The sequence below is a fragment of the Danio aesculapii genome, chromosome 16 (genome assembly GCF_903798145.1).
Source record: "Danio aesculapii chromosome 16, fDanAes4.1, whole genome shotgun sequence".
NCBI classification, from domain to species: domain Eukaryota; kingdom Metazoa; phylum Chordata; class Actinopteri; order Cypriniformes; family Danionidae; genus Danio; species Danio aesculapii.
Window position 1 is genome coordinate 8,009,193 of NC_079450.1, and position 20,465 is coordinate 8,029,657.

General features: G+C 36.1%; 1 protein-coding gene across 1 annotated transcript in view; it reads right to left on the reverse strand.

The window, feature by feature from the left end:
* The window catches only part of ext1a (exostosin glycosyltransferase 1a), a 143,545-nt gene that overhangs the window by 12,521 nt on the left and 110,559 nt on the right, over nt 1-20,465 (reverse strand). The window contains exons 2-4 of the mRNA XM_056476280.1: nt 16,409-16,502; nt 6,217-6,324; nt 1,344-1,463 (exon numbers count right to left, since the gene is read on the reverse strand). Coding sequence (XP_056332255.1) covers nt 1,344-1,463; nt 6,217-6,324; nt 16,409-16,502 — 322 coding nt within the window. The remainder of the gene's footprint in view (nt 1-1,343; nt 1,464-6,216; nt 6,325-16,408; nt 16,503-20,465) is intronic.

Below are 20,465 nucleotides of genomic sequence, written 5' to 3' on the forward strand. Positions count from 1 at the left end.
AGATAGATGGATAGATGGATAGATGTATAGATAAATACGGGATGGATGGATGGATGGCTGGAAGGTTGGATGGACGGATGAAGGGATGGATGGATGGATGGATGGACGGACATACGGATGAAGGGATGGACAGACGGACGGACAGATGAATGGACACATAGATAGATAGATAGATAGATAGATAGATAGATAGATAGATAGATAGATAGATAGATAGATAGATAGATAGATAGATAGATAGATAGATAGATAGATAGATAGATAGATAGATAGATAGATAGATAGATAGATAGATACGGGATGGATGGATGGATGTATGGACGGACACACGCATGGATGGATGAAAAGACTGATGGGTGGATGGATGGATAGATAGATAGATGGATAGATAAATATGGGATGGATGGATGGATGGATGGATGGATACCTAACCGACAAATCAGTAGTTACATTATTTGAGAGCTGGAAGTCTGCCCCAGACCGTCCGCATGCACTTGAGGCAGTATAAATCAGCCTCAAGTGTAAATCAGCTTTTAGTCTCACTCAACAAACACAGAAAATCTTCATGTAGGAGCATTTAAAGAGCTTTAATTTCACAAGCATGAGGTCAGCTGGACTGAAGCCATGTTTATTCTGACATGTATTGATGCTCGGCTTCACAGATCCACCCTTCAAGACCTGACCCGGGTGTCCTCTTACACACCAACAGCAATCCAGCGCTTCCTCCAGGGACACGTGTGTGAAACCAGAGACTGAGAGAGGCCAGATGAAGCTCCGTTTTCATTCAGGAATAGCTCTCGACATGACTGATCCAATGCATTTCACACTACCAAGGGTCAAAGACTCTCCTTTGTTTAAAAAAAAACACTCCCTACTTTTTGTATAGGTTAATGCATTGTATAAATAGTTTTTCCCCCTTTCAATCAATATGAGTGTGTAAGTTCTGAGTGGCCGATTCTGCATCTCATATCTACAACCTGATCGTGTCAATTATTTCTTTAATTTACAAATGGATTTACTTCAAATCATTTGCTGTTTCTACATTCATCCCATTCACACAGTGATCTTTAAATCATCTGAAATAAAGAGAATTCAAACTCATAATAAATACATCCTATTCTGAATGCATTTCAGTAACGAGAACTGTGGAATGACACAACACTAAATAAATCACAATGCAACAAATCATAATGGTCCTAAAATAAGCTTCAATTCCTACACACTAGTGTCAAGTGTTTTCCCTGTTCATTCTAGAGCTGAAACATGACACATAGGACTTCTTTTGTGGGTTTCATCTGACTGGTCAGTAGGTCATTATGCTCATTCATCAGTAAGTTGCTCACCTCCAGTGTAGTGAGCACAATTTTCTCCACAGAAGAGAAATACGCTTCCCAGAGGAACTGTGTCTGCTGCCGGAGTGACAGAATGCGATCTTGATGGATGGAGCGAACTGTTGATGGAATCTGTGAAGAGAAGAGAGCAGTGTTAAAATGTATTTTCTACTAGACGGAGCTTTCTAATCAGAAGAACCAGTTAAAATAACATCTTTTTCCCCATGTGAACAGTGCAGCTTGACAAATTGGGAAGTTTCCAGTCAGTAAAAAAAGTTTTCAGGAGTACAACCAAAGCAATAGTTAACTAAAAATAAAAAAAGGTTTCTTATTTAACCTAATTTTAGGCTGTTAGGGGTGTATTGGGTGATGGTATTTCACTTATAAGGGGATGGATGGATGGATGGATGGATGGATGGACGGACGGACGGACGGACGGATGGATGGATGGATGGATTGGAACGGATTGGATTGAAATGGACTGAAATGGATTGGATTGGGATGGATTGGATGGATAGATTGGAACGGATTGGGATGGATGGATTGGATTGGGATGGATGGATGTATGAAAAGATTGGAATGGATGGATAGATGTGGATGGATGGATAGATGGATGAATGGACTTGTATGGATTGAGGCAAATGTAAGGATGGATAGATGAAGGATTGGATTGGATTGATGGATGGATTGGAATAAATGGAATTGGGATGAGGGATGGATGGATGGATGGATGGAAAGATTGGAATGGATGGGTAGATGGAGATGGATAGATTGGATTGGGATGATGGATGGATGAATTGGATTGGTGTGAATGAATGGATGGCTAGATGATGGATTGTATTGTATTGTATTGAAATATTGGGATAGATAGATGAACTGGGATAGATAGATGAATTGGATGGATGAATGGGACTGGGATGGATGGTTTGGATTGGACTGGGATGGATGGATGGATGGATGGACGAATGGATGGATTGGTATGGATTGAGGTAAATGTAAGGATGGATAGATGATGGATTGGATTGGATTTGATGGATGGAGGGATGAATTGGATTGGGATGAATGGATGGATAAATGGGATTGGGATAGATGAAATTAGGATGAGGGATGGATGGATGGATGGACGGATGCATGGATTAGTATGGATTGAGGTAAATGTAAGGATGGATAAATGATAGATTGGATTGGATTGGATTGGGAGGGATTGGATGGATAAATGGGATTGGAATAGATGGAATTGGGATGAGGGATAGATGGATGGATGGATGGATGGATGGATGAAAAGATTGGAATGGATGGATAGATGTGGATGGATAGATTGGATTGGGATGATGGATGGATGGATGGATTGGATTGGTGTGAATGAATGGATGGCTAGAAGATGGATTGTATTGTATTCTATTGTATTGTATTGGGATAGATGGATGTACTGGGATAGATGGATGGATTGGATGGATGAATGGAATTGGGATGGAAGGTTTGGATTGGGATGGATGGATGGATGGATGGATGGATGGATGGATGGATGGATGGATGGATGGATGGATGGACGAATGGATGGATTGGTATGGATTGGGGTAAATGTAAGGATGGATAGATGATGGATTGGATTGGATTTGATGGATGGAGGCATGGATTGGATTGGGATGGATTGGATTGGATTGGGATGAATGGATGGATAAATGGGATTGGGATAGATGAAATTAGGATGAGGGATGGATGAATGGATGGATTGTATTGGTGTGAATGAATGGATGGCTAGATGATGGATTGTATTGGACTGGGATAGATGGATGAATATATTAAAATGGATAGATTACGATGGATTGGATTTGGATGGATGAACGGATGGATAGAAAACATGGCTTTAGTTCCAGCATTTACACAACTGACTGCAGGGAAATCAGTCACAACAGGTGTGTGTGTGTGTTTGTGTGTTTATTAAAATCTCTCTTCACTGTAAACACAAACGGCCCTCGAGGAAGATTTCCATTACAAATATTTCACAGGCCGATTAGTCTCACCTTCTGTAGAGGCAGTCAGTGCCACAGGGCCACAAGAGCATATTAAATGCAGAAATGTGCTCCTGCGTCCTGACAGATCCTGTCACTCCTCTCGCCCCAGAGTGCCTTTCAGCCGCGGGCCGCTAATCGGCGAGGGCAGGAGGTCCCATTTCAATTACAAAGCAACATGCACTTGCTTTCAGTGTGCAAGTCTCCGGAGGTCTGCAGACCGCCACTGATCGTTGCAAGCTTGTGCCCGGCAAATTAGCATGTGACATTAGAATGATTTCATTCATGCATGATTAATTAGTAGGAGAGGGGCGAGACTGCATGAGGTTAAAACATATTCAGCACAGGTTACAAATTCTTGCTGACTATATGGACAGCATTTTAAGTCAACATCAGCATAGAACCTTCTTGTCTTGATATACAGCAGGGAAAATAAGTATTGAAGATGTCACCATTTTCCTCAGAAAACATATTTCTAGGTGCTGTTAACTTGGAATTTTCAACAGATGTAGGTAAAAACTAAGGAAATCCAATTATGCAAAGAAAACAAATCGAATTAGTTTACAAGTGAAGTTACGTGTAATAAAATGAAATGACTCAGGGAAAAAGCACTGAACACATGAAGAAAGGAAGGTGTAGAAAGGCAGTGAAAGCTCAGACAGCAACTGAAATCTCTGAAAAACTTACACCAGAGCAATGCATGTGACTTCATTCTCCAGTAGTTCAGTACTTTCTCCTTGTGTCATTCCATTGTTATTAGAATGTAGAAATTTTTCAGATTTTTTTATTTTTATGTTTGTATTGTTTGGGGTTTTACCAAAACCTGGCCCGATTTCATGTCAACAGCTCCTTTACAAACATCATTCACAGGAAAAACTATGACGTGTTCAATACTTGTTTCCCCCACTGTATATGGCAGGTGAGAGTAGCAATTAGATTATTATGCAAATATTTCCCACATGTTTTTCCTCTAAGTAACAAATAAACAACAAAAGTAATGCTCATTAATAAAAAACGATAGTAGACAAGAAAGCATCTGATCAAAGAGTTGTGTGCAAATTCACATGATTAGAATTAGAGAGAATATTCATGGATATACTGGTGCCTGACTGACTAAACAACAAAAATAAACCAAAGACATTTTCCATATTAAAGTAGACGAAGCCTCGAAGAATCACAGCAACTATCATGGCCAAAAACCAATGCTCTCAAAGGTGTTTACCAGCTCAAGCAAAGATTTTCAGAAAATCTGCATTGACAAGTTGTTTCAAACTTCACAAACCAACTGGGAGTTTACGAACTTAAATTGGGCCATCTTTTCCCCTGTTAGTGTCGAAACAGTTCATTCTTCAAGTTCAAGATGTCCCTGTTATAACATATGAAGATTTCATATTTTATTTTGGACTCTTAGATTAGGTTAATAGGTTTATATCTACAAACAGAAACCAATGGAAAAATACTTTATTTTCCTAACAATACCCATTGTAGAATCAGCTTTTTTTTCTAAAACATTTTTAAAAAGTTCACATTAAACCCCACCTTTCTGACTGCCAACTCTGACTGCTCTGATTGGTGAGATGGCCCAATCTGTTGTAATTGGTCAAACTCTGTTCTCATTATTGTGTCATATTTGTTCATATATATGTCATTTATATAACATATTTGTTCATATGTATTCATTCATTTTCTTTTCGAGCACACAATGGTTGTTGGTGCTAGACAGGCTGGTCTGAGTATTTCAGAAACTGCTGATCTACTGGGATTTTCACACACAACCATCTTTAGGGTTTACAGAGAACGATCCGAAAAAGAGAAAATATCCAGTGAGTGGCAGTTCTGTGGGCGCAAATTCCTTGTTGATGCCAGAGGTCAGAGAAGAATGGCCAGACTGGTTCCAGCTGATAGATAGTAATTCAATAACCAGGCAACAGTAACTCAAATAACCACTCGTTACAACCGAGATATGCAGAAGAGCATCTCTGAATGCACAACACGTCCAACCTTGAGGCAGATGGGCTACAGCAGCAGAAGACCACACCAGGTGCCACTCCTGTCAGCTACGAGCAAGAAACTGAGGCTACAATTCACACAGGCTCACCAAAATTGGACAAAAGAAGATTGGAGAAACGTTGCCTAGTCTGACGAGTCTCGATTTCTGCCAAGACATTCGGGTGGTAGCGTTAAAATTTGGCATCAACAATATAAAAGCATGGATCCATCCTGCCTTGTATCAACGGTTCAGGCTGCTGGTGGTGGTGTAATGGTGTGAGGGATATTTTCTTGGCACACTTTGGGCCCATTAGTACCAATTGAGCATCATGTCAATGCCACAGCCTACTTGAGTATTGTTGCTGACCATGTCCATCCCCTTATGACCACAGTGTATTCATCTTCTGATGGCTATTTCAAGCAGGATAGCACACCATGTCATAAAGCATGAATCATCTCAGACTGGTTTCTTGAACATGACAATGAGTTCACTGTACTTAAATGGCCCACACAGTCACCAGAGCTCAATCCAATAGAGCACCTTTGAGAAGTGGTGGAACACATACATGTGCATTTACACAAACACCCATGTCTAATTAAAGCTTTTAGCTTTTGACCCAATAATGACCTCAAAAGGTTGATTTTGTGGGTAATTACTCAGTCAAATTTAACAGGCAAGTTTTTCAATTACTTAATTGTGACATTGTGTAACTGATTAGGTAACAAATGTGATTGGACTGGCAGTTCTAACTAGAATGCATTTCAGTTTCTGTCCACATATGCTGCAAAACGACATCAGGAACAAGCAGAAGGACAAACACCACAGAAGCACTCAATGCATCACACAGTCTGAGCCGGTATTTGATGTTTTCTGGAAGTGTTACCTGCAGAAGAAGTCTTTCGTCCCCGATGACAGCAGCCGTCCGCCAGTCGATGATCTCGGAGAAGGGAAGCTCCCAGCCGTTACTCAGCATGACGGGCACACAAGCGGCCTGCGCACAGAAACACACAAACAGAAGCAAGTTCAAACAGGCTGAAGAAACATACTACAAGCGTCATGAAATTTTTATTAGCATCTTCCAGTGGAAAGTGGAAAAGCGAGAGGAGCTCTGACTTCAGACTGAGAAATGAAGAGCTCTGGTTTCTCAGAAATCTGCTGGAAAACACACAGCGAGACTCTGCCTGTCTGAGAATAATCATCAGGCACAGGAAACCAATGCAAAAGTACTACTAAGAAGAAAATGTTATATATATATATATATGTTATATATGATATAAAAGAAATTAAAATCGCATAAATTATTGGAAATAAATAATAATAATAATAATAATAATAATAAAACAAAAATAAATAATAAACAATAATAAAAATTATAAAATAATAATAAAAAAATAAAATACTTGCTTATTTATTTGTTATTTAAAAATATATTTATTTATAAAATAAATGTATTTAATTTATCAGTTTAAACTTACAAAAAACAAAAAATATATAAAATGTGTAATTTAAGCATATTAATAAAATATAACTTTATGTTATGCAATTTAAATACATATTTATAAACACGCAATAAATTTACATGTAATAAAATTGTAATTGTAGCATTTGTAGTTATTCAAATTAGTCATAAACAATAATCAGGACAAAATTCTCTAAAACAAAATGGAAATAATTAAAAAAGGCACGGATTTGTCTATATTTTAAACATTTGGAAAGGTTACACACACAGACGTAAATATAATGTAGCATAACGCAACGTAGTGCAATGTAACATAACAGCATAAAACATAGCATAGCTTGTAAAGTAAGGTAACGTAGCATAACGTAATGTAGCATAACGCAAAGTAATAATATAATATAATATAATATAATATAATATAATATAATATAATATAATATAATATAATATAATATAATATAATATAATATAAAATAATATAATATAAAATAAAATAAAATAATATAATATAAAATAATATAATAAAATATAAAATAATATAATAAAATATAAAATATAAAATATAATATAATATAATATAATATAAAATAATATAATATAATGTAATATAATATAATATAAAAAATAAAATAAAATAAAATAAAATAATATAATATAATATAATATAATATAATATAATATAATATAATATAATATAAAATAATATAATATAATATAATATAAAATAATATAAAATAATATAATATAATATAATATAATATAATATAATATAATATAATATAATATAATATAATATAAAATAATATAATATAATATAACATAATATAATATAATAATATAATATAATATAATATAATATAATATAATATAATATAATATAATATAATATAAAATAATATATTATAATATAACATAATAAAATATAATATAATATAATATAATATAAAATAATATAATATAATATAATATAATATAATATAATATAATATAATATAATATAATATAATATAAAATAATATAATATAATATAATATATTATAATATAACATAATATAATAATATAATATAATATAATATAATATAAAATAATATAATATAATATAAAATAATATAAAATAATATAATATAATATATTATAATATAATATAATATAATGTATTTTAATATAATATAATATAATATAATATAATATAATATAATATAATATAATATAATATAATATAATATAATATAATATAATATAATATAATATAATATAATATAATATAATATAAAATAAAATAAAATAATATAATATAGGGCGACGCAGTGACTCAGTGGGTAGTACTTATATTATATACAAGAAGGTCGCTGGTTCAAGCCTTGGCTGAGTCAGTTGTCGTTTCTGTGTGGAGTTTGCATGTTCTCCCTGCGTTCACGTAGTTTTCCTCCGGGTGTTCCGGTTTCCCCCACAGTCCAAAGACATGCGGTACAGGTGAATTGGGTAGACTAAATTGAACGAGTGTGTATGGATGTTTCCCAGAGATGGGTTGCAGCTGGAAGGGCATCTGCTGTGTAAAACATATGCTGGATAAGTTGGCTGTTCATTCCGCTGTGGCGACCCTGGATTAATAAAGGGACTAAGCCAAAAAGAAAATGAATGAATGAATAATATAATATATTATAAGTAGGGCTGTTGCCTCATAGCAAGAAGGTCGCTGGTTCGAGCCTCGGCTAGATCAGTTGGCATTTCTGTGTGGAGTTTGCATGTTCTCCCTGTGTTCGCGTGGGTTTCCTCCGGGTGCTCCAAAGTCCAAAGACACGCGCTATAGGTAAATTGGGTAAGCTAGCTGTCCGTAGTGTGTGTGTGTGCGATTTGTCTATATTTTAAACATTTGGAAAGGTTACACACACACGCAAATGCACAAAATGAAATAAATAAATGAACAATTGCAGAGTACATTTCAGCTTTTAAAATAAGACATGCATGTAATAAAATAAAGATAAATCATCAACTCATGTTCTCATATTGTTTGCTACTAAGTAATAATATAGAGTATATTTAATTTATGTACAGCAATACTGACATTAAATAAGAAATGCCACACACAGACTAATTGGTAAGTGATGTTCCAAACAATCAGCTTCTATTGGTCAAATCCAGCAAGGCAGATCCCAGCAGGCCTTCTGTGTGTTTACACTGTCAAACATGTTCAGCGTTCAGCCACAAATTAGCTGTTGTCACTTGTTCCTGAAGAAGCGGCATAGCAGGAGGAACCAACAGACAGATGGCACATTGTTTATAATATCTAATGACTACCTGCTCGGCAATTTGCATATCAGCTGCCATTATTGGTCATTAGTGCGGAGCTGCATTCATTATTGAGAACGGAGCTATAGAGAAAAGGCTCACATTAACACTAGTTAAAGGAATACGTTTTGAGTGTTTTTAAACGTAACATAACATAGCACAGCATAGCATAGCATAACATAACATAGCATAACATGAAATAATACATGAAAACAGAAAATATAAAAAATGAATACACATAACATTACGGAATGTAATATAACGTATGGCATAGCATAGCAAAACATAACATTTAGCATAGCATAGCATAACAATATATAGCACAGCATAATATATCATAAAATATACTATCATATATAGCACATCGTAACATAACATAAAACATAGCATAAAAACAGCATAGCATAGCTTATAATGTAAGGTAAGGTAACGTAGCATAATGTAACAGCATAGCGTAGTGTAATGTAGCATAGCACAGCATGGCACAGCATAGCATAATACATAGCATAACATAGCAAAACGTAACGTATCATATCATATCGTAAAGCAACGTATCGTAACGCACCGCAGCGTAACACAACGCAACGCAACATAACACAACGCAATGTAACAACGCAAAGTAACTTAACACAACGCAAAGTAACGTAACGCAACATAACGCAACGTAACAACGCAAAGTAAAGCAACGTAACACAACGCAACAACATAACAAACAGCATAGCATAGCTGATTTATTTTGTCTGTGTCAAGCGCAGGTGTAATGGTCCGGCGCGGTCAGAGACTCCTCGTTGTGGCTGCCGCCGGGGCGCACCTCTCAATAAATGTAACTACACGGCGCAATGACGCGTATCGCAAGCTCTGTGATTGGTCTGCGTGGTATTGGTGACGAATGTGGGCAGTGCTGAGAGCCGCGAGCCTGTTGAAGCGAGTGTTTACAAGTGTCAAGTCCCGAAAAGGAGCTCCAGATGGAAACTTTTGTTTTGTGTTTACCTTATGATTAAAGTTGTTGCATGTCCGCCGGTTCCCACCTCTAAATGAACAAGTTTGAGGTACTTGTACATTAAGATAGCGTTCAGTAAAAACAAAACACCAGCGAAGAAACTCGACATTAACATAAACAGCTACTGCCAGCTAGTGTTTCAAAAGTGTTATTGCAGAGCAACACAAACAGCCCACAGATCTATAAATGCATGTCTACGCACAAGGCAGGTGCCGTGGGTCATGCCGATCATTCGATGCAGAAGTATAAATCAGCCTTAACTTGTAAGGTAAGGTAACATAACGTAACATAGCTTAACGCAACTTAGCATAAAGTACTGTAGCATAGTGCAGTGTAAAGTAATGTAGCATAGCATAACAAAAATACCTGAAACAATAATATTAATAATACCTGAACTAACTAAGTTTTTCTAGTTGTTTACACACAATTACTTGTACTTCAGACCCAATGACTACAACATGTAACTGAAGCACCAACCCCCTGAACCAATTCTGCTAAACTACATGCACAATTCCTGCTTTACACTCAAATTGCAGGTTTAAAACACACTTTTATTAAAACACTACACACAATTCTCTGCATTTGGCACAATTATCATGCAGAAAATCTCTTGTTTTCACAAGGAACACACTGTCATTCACAATTGTTAAGTCAGTTTCCCTACTTTTTATACTAACTCATCACATAGGTGAACACCTGTCACACAAATCAGAGCTCATCTGGTTTATAACTGGTTCACTGCCCACCCACGTTTTTTAGTAGTTTATCTCCCTCCATATTCTCCATTTCTCAATCCTATCGAGGATTATTTTCTGCCTGGGGATGAAAAGTGTATAACCGAAATCCACACTTTGTTTTTTACTCTAACTGTATTCAGTAAATACTTCTGTTAATCGTATATGTAGACCATGTTATGTGCAACTTTGTGTTGGTTGGGATGAACAGTGTACACTGTTTTTGTGGGAAAAATACAGTAAAATATGTTTGGTACCGTGTATTTGTGTGTTTCATATAAAAACAATATTCTGAAATATTTTACAATGCACTTCTGCAGGCTTGTGTACTGTCTGTAGTAAGTGTCACACTGAACAAAAAAAAGGCTTACAGTGAGTCATTATGATAAATGGAGAAGTGGTCATAGTGTTTCACATTAAGCACATCAGTGTTCAACTGTTCAACAAGTCTATTGATGTGATGGTTCGTGTGTGTCATTTGAAAACAAAATACCATTTAGAGAAGAAATCACACTGTTTTGAAAGTAAAGTTTCATTTTGCAGGAGAATTGAAGGGTTTTGCCCAGTGTGTGTGTGTGTGTGTGTAGAGTTCTGACAATATGAGACATGCTTTCAGAAAATGTGTGTAAACAATTGGGAAAAACTGTCAAATAAAAACTGAAATATTAAAAAGTCAAAGCAAAACATCAATACAAATTACAATCGTACAAACAACTTTCAGATATCAATAACTTAGTCAACCAACATTTTTTCCTCGAATATGCCACCACAGTATGCTAATTGTAGTATAATAACAGTCATTACATACATAAAGTGCTTTGTTCACTTTTCAATTGACTGTCACTTTATTCCAACATAAACCATTGTAACTAAATAAAAGCATTCATTTATTAACAAATAAATAAGGAACTCTTCTATAACTGTCTATATTATCAAAATTAATCAAGATGTGCTGTCCCGCTGCGTTTTAAAGCAGCAACTAGGGCTGAACAATATATCGTTTGAGAATCGATATCTCAATGTGTGTATCTGCAATAGTCACATCACAAGATTAGATTAATTATTAAAGAATAAAATATAAAGATAGTATTAAATATGACTACTTTTTTATTATTTATACAATGATGACCATGTTATTTTACATTTGATTGTTCAATTTCTGTACTTGAATACTGTTAAGACTCCTCAGAACACCATACAGCACTGTTTACTTATTTATTTTTGCTTGTTATTTATAATTTACGCTGATGCACTGCCTGGAAAATGACTTGATCATCTGGGTCGCCACAGTGGAATGAACCGCCAACTATTCCAGCATATGTTTTACGCAGCGGATGCCCTTCTAGCTGCAACCCAGTACTGGGAAACACCCATACACACTCATTCAAATCTTGGTGTACTCTTTGATGCTCAGCTCAGCCCGAAACCTCATTTTAAACAGTTAACAAAAAACAAATGAAAGGCTTGTCCATGCTTTTTATTACGTCTCATTTAGATTTTTCTAACTCTTTATTTGGGGGTCTGCCAGCCAATTCACTTCAGATTTTACAATATGTTCAAAACTCAGCCGCACGTGTGTTAACTCACACATCATCTCGCTCTCACATTACCCCTGTACTTCAACAGTTACACTGGTTGCCAGTGTAACAGAGGCCAGCTAGTAAGTGCTGTGCAGGTAAACCTCACTCCTCTGACCACTAAAGGTGCTCTAGCGACAGACGCTAGAGGCTATGCTCTTCAGCCTCCTTGGTAGTGCACCCGACTCCCATGCGGAAGGTCGCCGGTTCGATACCAGCTCGGAACGAGTTGGGTGGTGTAGGACCATCGGGGTTACACCTGTCAAGTCACGCACTGATTTTAAAACCTTGATTTTAACTTATTAAGCTATTCATGGTTCTGCTCCTGATTATATATGTGATCATATACCTACCTCCTCTTCCTCTCGCAATCTACATTCCGCTTCGGGGCTCACCATGTTTCAGCCTCGTTGCAAACTTAGCACCATGGGAGGTAGGGCATTCTCTGCACTTAAATGGTGGAATGCTCTCCCCACAAACATCAGGAACGCCAGATCCCTGAACTGTTTAGAGAAACTTCTTAAAACTCATCTTTTTATTATTGCTTATAACTTATGAGGCTTTCTTTTAGTATGTATTTTTAATCATTATTATTATTATTATTATTAATTTGTGTATTTCATGCTCTTCTGTGTTTTGATGCTCTTGTTAGTGCTTTGAGTCTGAGAAAAGCGCAATATAAATAAAATGTATTATTATTATTATTGTTCACGCACGCACGCACGCACGCACGCACGCACGCACGCACGCACGCACGCACCCACGCACACACGCACGCACGCACGCACGCACGCACGTACGCACGCACGCACCCACGCACGCACGCACGCACGCACGCACGCACGCACGCACGCACACACACATACACTACGGCCAATTTAGTTTATTCAATTCACCTATAGCACATGTGTTTGGACTGTGGGGGAAACCGGAGCACCCGGAGGAAACCCACGCCAACATGGGGAGAACATGCAAACTTAACACAGAAATGCCAACTGACCCTTGCTGTGAGGTGACCGTGCTAACCACTGAACCACCTTGCCGCCCTGCTACTCAGATCATCTAGTGAAATGATATTCATATCTCAATATATATCAAAAGTCATATTTTTCCAATATCGTGCATTCCTAGCAGCAATAATACGTCGCCATGTTACACCATGAGCATTATCTGATATCATGCAGCATGTACCGCAGAACTTCATTGTAAGGCAATCAAATGAAATGCAGCATTATCCAGCATACGTGTGTGTGTGTGTGTGTGTGTCCTGTCCCTAATCTGTAAAGCTCTGACCTCCCTCATCTCTAATATCATCCCGCTGTTATGAAGTAATCCTGCCAGTGTCATTAACCAGGCCTTCAATCTGCTGAAACACATACAGAGCAACACACAAAAGCTCCATCCTGCACACCCACACTGCTCGAAACACACTGCATAATGGCCTGTTAAGCCTCATGTCTGCACCACAGCAGACAACCTGAAAGAGAACAGTCGCACTCCTACACAACAGACATTTCAGAGCGGCGCCCGGTGATGTCTGAATATGTAGATCTGTCGATGTGACTTGTGTTTTGTTCATCTCAGCTGCTTTTATTGTTTCATGCATTTACAGTAGAAGTCAGAATTCTTGTATGTTTCCCCCCAATTTCTGTTTAATGGAAAGAAGTTTTTCTAAACAACACATTTCTAAACAATAGTTTCAATGAGTCATTTCTAATGACTGATTTCTTTTGTCTTTGCCATGAAGACAGTACATAATATTTGACTAAACTACCTGACAAAAGTCTTGTCATCGATCTCAGTTGTAAGAGCATCAAATAATAACTTGACTTCTAGCAGATCATTTGGAAAAGTGGCAGAAGGTCGATTTTTCTGATGAATCAACTGTTGAACTGCATCCCAATCATCACAAATACTGTAGAAGACCTACTGGAACCAGCATGGACCCAAGATTCTCGGAGAAATCAGTCAAGTTTGGTGAAGGAAAAATCATGGTTTGGGGTTACATTCAGTATGGGGGCGTGCGAGAGTTCTGCAGAGTGGATGGCAACATCAACAGCCTGAGGTATCAAGACATTTGTGCTGTCCATTACATTACAAACCACAGGAGAGGGCAAATTCTTCAGCAGGATAGCACTCCTCATACTTCAGCCTCCATATCAAAGTTCATGAAAGCAAAGAAGGTCAATGTGCTCCAAGATTGGCCAGCCCAGTCACCAGACATGAACATTATTGAGCATGTCTGGGGTAAGATGGAGGAGGCATTGAAGATGAATCCAAAGAATCTTGATGAACTCTGGGAGTCCTGCAAGAACACTTTCTTTGCCATTCCAGATGACTTTATTAATCAGTGATTTGAGTCATTGTAGAGATGTATGGATGCAGTCCTCCAAGCTCATGATGGAGTCAGACACAATATTCATTATTTTCCCACTGCACCATGACTTTATATTCTATATTGGACATTATTTCTGTTTAGTGACAAGACTTTAGTCTAAGCAAAGTCAGACCTTACTGTCCTAATTAAATCATTAAAAATCAAGGCATGATCATATTTTATTTTGGTAAAATAAGCGTAATCTAGAGGCCGTTGCCTTTCATATAATCATCAACTATAAGTCAAGTTATTATTTGCTGTTCTTAAAACTTGGGTAGTTGACAAGACTTTTGTCAGCTAGTGTATATATCAGCTAGTGTTTATATTTTTCCATATATTTTTCATATTTTTGAATTAACTAGTACTCAGCTTAAAGTGACATTTAAATGCTTAACTAGGTTAATTTGGTTATTTAGGCAAGCTAGTATAATTAGGCAAATCATTGTATTTTGCTCAATTAAATATTGTTTAAGGGGGCTAATAGTTTTCACCTTAAAATGCTTTTAAAAAAAAGTAAAAACTGCTTTTATGCTAGCCGAAACAAAACAAATAAGACATTCTTCAGAAAAAAATATATAATTGGACATACAGTGAAAAATTCCTTGCTCTGTTAAACATCATTTAGGAAATAATTGAAAAAGAAATTCACAGGATGGCAAATAATTTTGACTTCAACTGTATATTACAAAACAGTAATACTGTGAAATATCATTGCATTAAATGTTCTGTTTTGTCTGTTTTAATTACATTTGTTCCTGTGGAATTAGCTTTTAATGTCAAATTTATAAGAATTTAAAGATAATTAGCAAAAAACAACATGGTGTAATGAGGATAATGTGAAGTAATGACGCTAATACTTTTACATTCTTATGTAAAATACAATAAAACAGAAGTTAGGGATTTCAAATTGCGATGAAATTACAGACTATTTCTGTTTTTAATTGTTGTTTAGTTAAAACGTTGAGGTCAGATTAAAAAAAAAAAGTATTTATTTGTTCGTTTTTATTATCTTCAAGGTTACAATTCTTCACCATCAATAAATATTTAACACTATATTCAATAAATATTTAATACATCAATAAATATTTAACACTATATTCAATAAATATTTAAATGATTTATATGATAATAATTAGCATCAAATCTTCATATTAGAATGATTTCTGGAGGATCATGTGACACTATTGAAGTAATTAAGCTAAACATTCAGCTATGCATCAAATATAAAAATATATAAAACAATTCAAATGTGTTACTCGAAATTTAAATAATAAATTCTAATTAATTATAATAATAATTCCTTACTTTTATATAGCGCTTTTCTGGGCACTCAAAGCGCTTTACATTCGCATTTATTCAATATTAATATTTTAAATCTGTTTTTAATCATTTTATTTATTTGTTGTTCTTATTTCTTATACTTATTGTGTGATTATTTAATGATTCTCTGAATCTGATTATGTAAAGCACTTTGAATTAATTGTGTATGAAATGGGCTATACAAAATCAACCCGTCTTGCCTAATAAAAATATAGCAAAAACAGAAATATTGTGACAAATTATTACATTTGTCATCTGTCATGTTATTTCCCATAAACAGCCTGTAATTAGCAACAAACAGCGACTGTAAAAGTGTACCTGCAGAGCCTCCAGGAAGCGGAAAGAGCCCAGGCGTCGTCCTCTCGGCACCAGACAGAACGTGGAGTTGTGCAGCATTTCTTTATAGTCGTACCTGTGGAGGACAAGGAAACACTGAGGTCACAAAACATCCTGGAGCAGGAAAACAGGCGGTGTGGAGACTGAGTTGAAGCTCAAAACATCTAGCAGAGACTGCTGCAGCTTGGAGAAAGAGCAAGCTCTGGAAATAACACACGCACTTTATTAACTTTAATTCCATAATGGGTAAACTTTGCAGTTAAGCTACAAATTACATGGGTTTCAAACTGTGGATTTGGTCATGTATAATGCCTACTCGATATTGCACATCCTGGTGCGCACATGGCGATACTGATGCTGAATTGATACACTGTAAAAATAAATACATACATACATACATACATACATACATACATACATACATACATACATACATACATACATACATACATACATACATACATACATACATACATACATACATACATACATACATACATACATACATACATACATACATACATACATACATACATACATACATATATATATATATATATAAAACACAGTTGAAGTCAGAATTATTAGTCCCCCTTTGCATTTTTTTCTTCTTTTTTTATATTTGAAGTTTAACAGAGGAAGGAAATTTTCACAGTATGTCTGATAATATTTTTTCTTCTGGAGAAAGTCTTATTTGTTTCATTTAGGCTAGATTAAAAGCAGTTTTTAATTTTTTAAAATCCATTTTAAGGTCAATTTTATTAGCCCCTTCAAGCTATATATCTTTTCGACTGTCTCTACAATAACTTGCCTAATTACTCAATTAAGCCTAAGTTTAGTTAAGCCTTTAAATGTCACTTTAAGCTGTATAGAAGTGTCTTGAAAAATTTCTATTCAAATATTATTTACTGTCATCATGACAAAGATAAAATAAATCAGTTATTAGAAATGAGTTATTAAAACTATTATGTTTAGAAATGTGTTGAAAAAATCTGCTCTTGGTCAAACAGAAAATGGGGGGAAAAATAAACAGGGGGGCTAATAATTCAGGGTGGGGGGGGGGGCGCTATTAATTCCTGGGAAATTACAGTTTAATTAACTGTACAGTATATATATATATATATATATATATATATATATATATATATATATATATATATATATATATATATATATATATAGATTAAGTTAAACAGGCTACATTTAACATTAATAGGTTTACATTTTTACAGCCATTTTGTGCAGTCCCATTGGTTGTATTGATGGAAGTTAGCTTCTTTTTAGTCTCTTGATTAGTAAACCAGTAAGAGTACAGTTCCTAGCCATATATCTGCCAAAAAAAAGCAATTTTCAATTTCCATCTGTCTTAATACACGATGTAACAACAGAAGCATCAAGGTTTAAATAGGAAAATTATCATTAAAAATCCTGCAGTCATTTCTGAGCGAGATGCTAACGATCTAATCCGATTCAATGATCTAAGCTAAGCTAAAAGTGCTCCCGCCAGAACCAGAGATCGGCTGAATGGATTGAAAAATGGCCAAACTCATCTATTTACTTCTCAGGCAGTTGTAAAATAAGCCAAATAACTTCCAAAAAGAAGTGAAGTGTTCCTTCAACAGCACTAATACAGCCTGATTATGACAGCTCAACAATATCAGCTATATTAACATTATTGTTTTTCAGCCTCAATCAATCTCATGAACACTCGATCATAATTGAGGAACAAACACTATTCATACACACACATACACCTATTTATTTAACAACACACACATTTAAGATTTTAATTAGCACTATACAATATTGTATATAGTAATATACTGTACATTCATTCATTTTCCTTCGGCTTAGTCTATTTCAGAGGTCGCCACAGTGGAATGAATTGCCAACTATTCCGGTATATTGTTCATGCAGCGGATGCCCTTCCAGCCGCAACCTAGTACTGGGAAACACCCATACACACTCATTCAAACACACACACACTCATACACTACGGCCAATCTACGGCCAAACTCTACACAGAAACGGCAGCTGGCCCAGCCGGGACTCGAACCGGCGACCTTCTTGTTGTGAGGCGACAGTGCTAACCACTGAGCTATCGTGCTGTCACAAAAACAAATTCCTCATGTGTGTAAACCTGACAATGAAGCTCTTTCTGATTTCTGAAATCTTACAATGTGACATGGGGATGTTGTTTGTACAGTCTGACAAGCTACAATCGTAGTGTTAAAAACCGAGGACAGCAGGGAAAGGGGAAAACAGGCAGGAAAGAGGGAATGTTGCGTCAGGAATTACAAACAGCCTAGTAATCCAAGTGGTGACTGAAACCCTTCTGTGAGCTTTTAATGCAGGCCACAGGGGTCGAGGGGTCGAGAGCGTGAATGAGAATCTCTCCTCACTCACTATGAACACTTGAGTGGGATTCACATCAACAGGCGAAATGGCTGAGATAAGGTGACGTGGGGTGAAATATTCACTTTTGTTGATTTTTTTTTGAGGATTTAGATGTTTTATAAAAGCTGAAAGGAAAACATGATATAAACTGATAGGGATTTTAGTTGAAGACAATATTATTATGATCTTTTTTATTTTTATATTTTCTAAGCAGGGTGTCACGGTGGCGCCGTGGGTAGCACGTTCACCTCACAGCAAGAACGTCGCTGGTTCCAGCCTCGGATGGGTCAGTTGGTGTTTCTGTGTGGAGTTTGCATGCCCCGTGTTGGCGTGGGTTTCCTCCGGGTGCTTCGGTTTCCCCAAAAAGTGCAAAGACATACATGTGGTATAGGTGAATTGAGTAGGCTAAATTGTCTGTAGTGAATGAGAGTGTATGGATGTTTCCCAGTGATTTGGAAGGGCATCCGCTGTGTAAAAAATATGCTGGATAAATTGGCGGTTCATTCCGCTGTGGCAACCCCTAATTAACAAAGGGACTAAGCTGAAAAGAAAACGAATGATTGAATTTTCTAAGTACTGTTTAATGGAGATTAGTCTTTTGGGATTCATTTATTTTCTGTCAGCTTAGTCCCTTTATTAACCAGGGGTCACCACAGCGGAATGAACTGCCAATTTATCAAAATTTATAAAAATGTAAAAATTAAAATTAAAAATAATAAAAATTTATAAAAATCAAGCTTATGTTTGATACAGCGGATGCCCTTCCAGCTGCAACTCTGTATTGGGAAACATCCATACACACTCATCCATACACATACACTACGTCCAATTTAGCTTATTCAATTCAGCTGTACCGCATGTCTTTGGACTTGAGAAACATGAGCACCCGGAGGAAACCCACACCAACACAGGGAGAACATGCAAACTCCACATGGAAATGGCAACTGACCCAGTCGGGACTGGAACCAGAGACCTTCTTGCTGTTAGGCGACAATGCTAACCACTGAGACACAGTGTCGCACCCTTTACAAGTAAGTATAAGTATTTACTAACATGAACAATGAACAGCACATTTATTACAGTATTTCCTCATGTTAGTTCACATTAGTACATTAAAATAAAGAAAAATACAGAGGCTTTAGGGGGCTAATAATATTGACATTTGCTGTTTTTATTATATATATATTTATATTCCAGCCCTTTTAAATGCCCATTGTGTATAATGGGAATCTGAAGTGAACCATCATTATGTAAATATACTTGAGATGTGAAGCAGATGTTAGTATGAACACATTTGTAGTAGATGCAAACACCTTCATCACAATAGAATTTTAAATTAGGTTTATTGCACTACTAACTAAAACATAAGGCTCACGCTGTCAGGCCATGTGCGCTTTCATTGTGTGCGCTGCAATATTTGATTCTACTCCAGCAGATGTTTAACTCAAACTTTGGCGTTTTCATGTGGTCGCTTTGTTAGACATTAAAGACTGCCTGAAACTCTTTATTTTCCTGCAGTGAGCAAAGATACATTTGGTTTTATTGATTACAGATTGACTGGGTCTGGAGAAGAATGCAAAACTAAATCACAGAACTCAACTCAAAGTACAAAGTGCTTTCATTTTAGTTCAGCAGAAATATC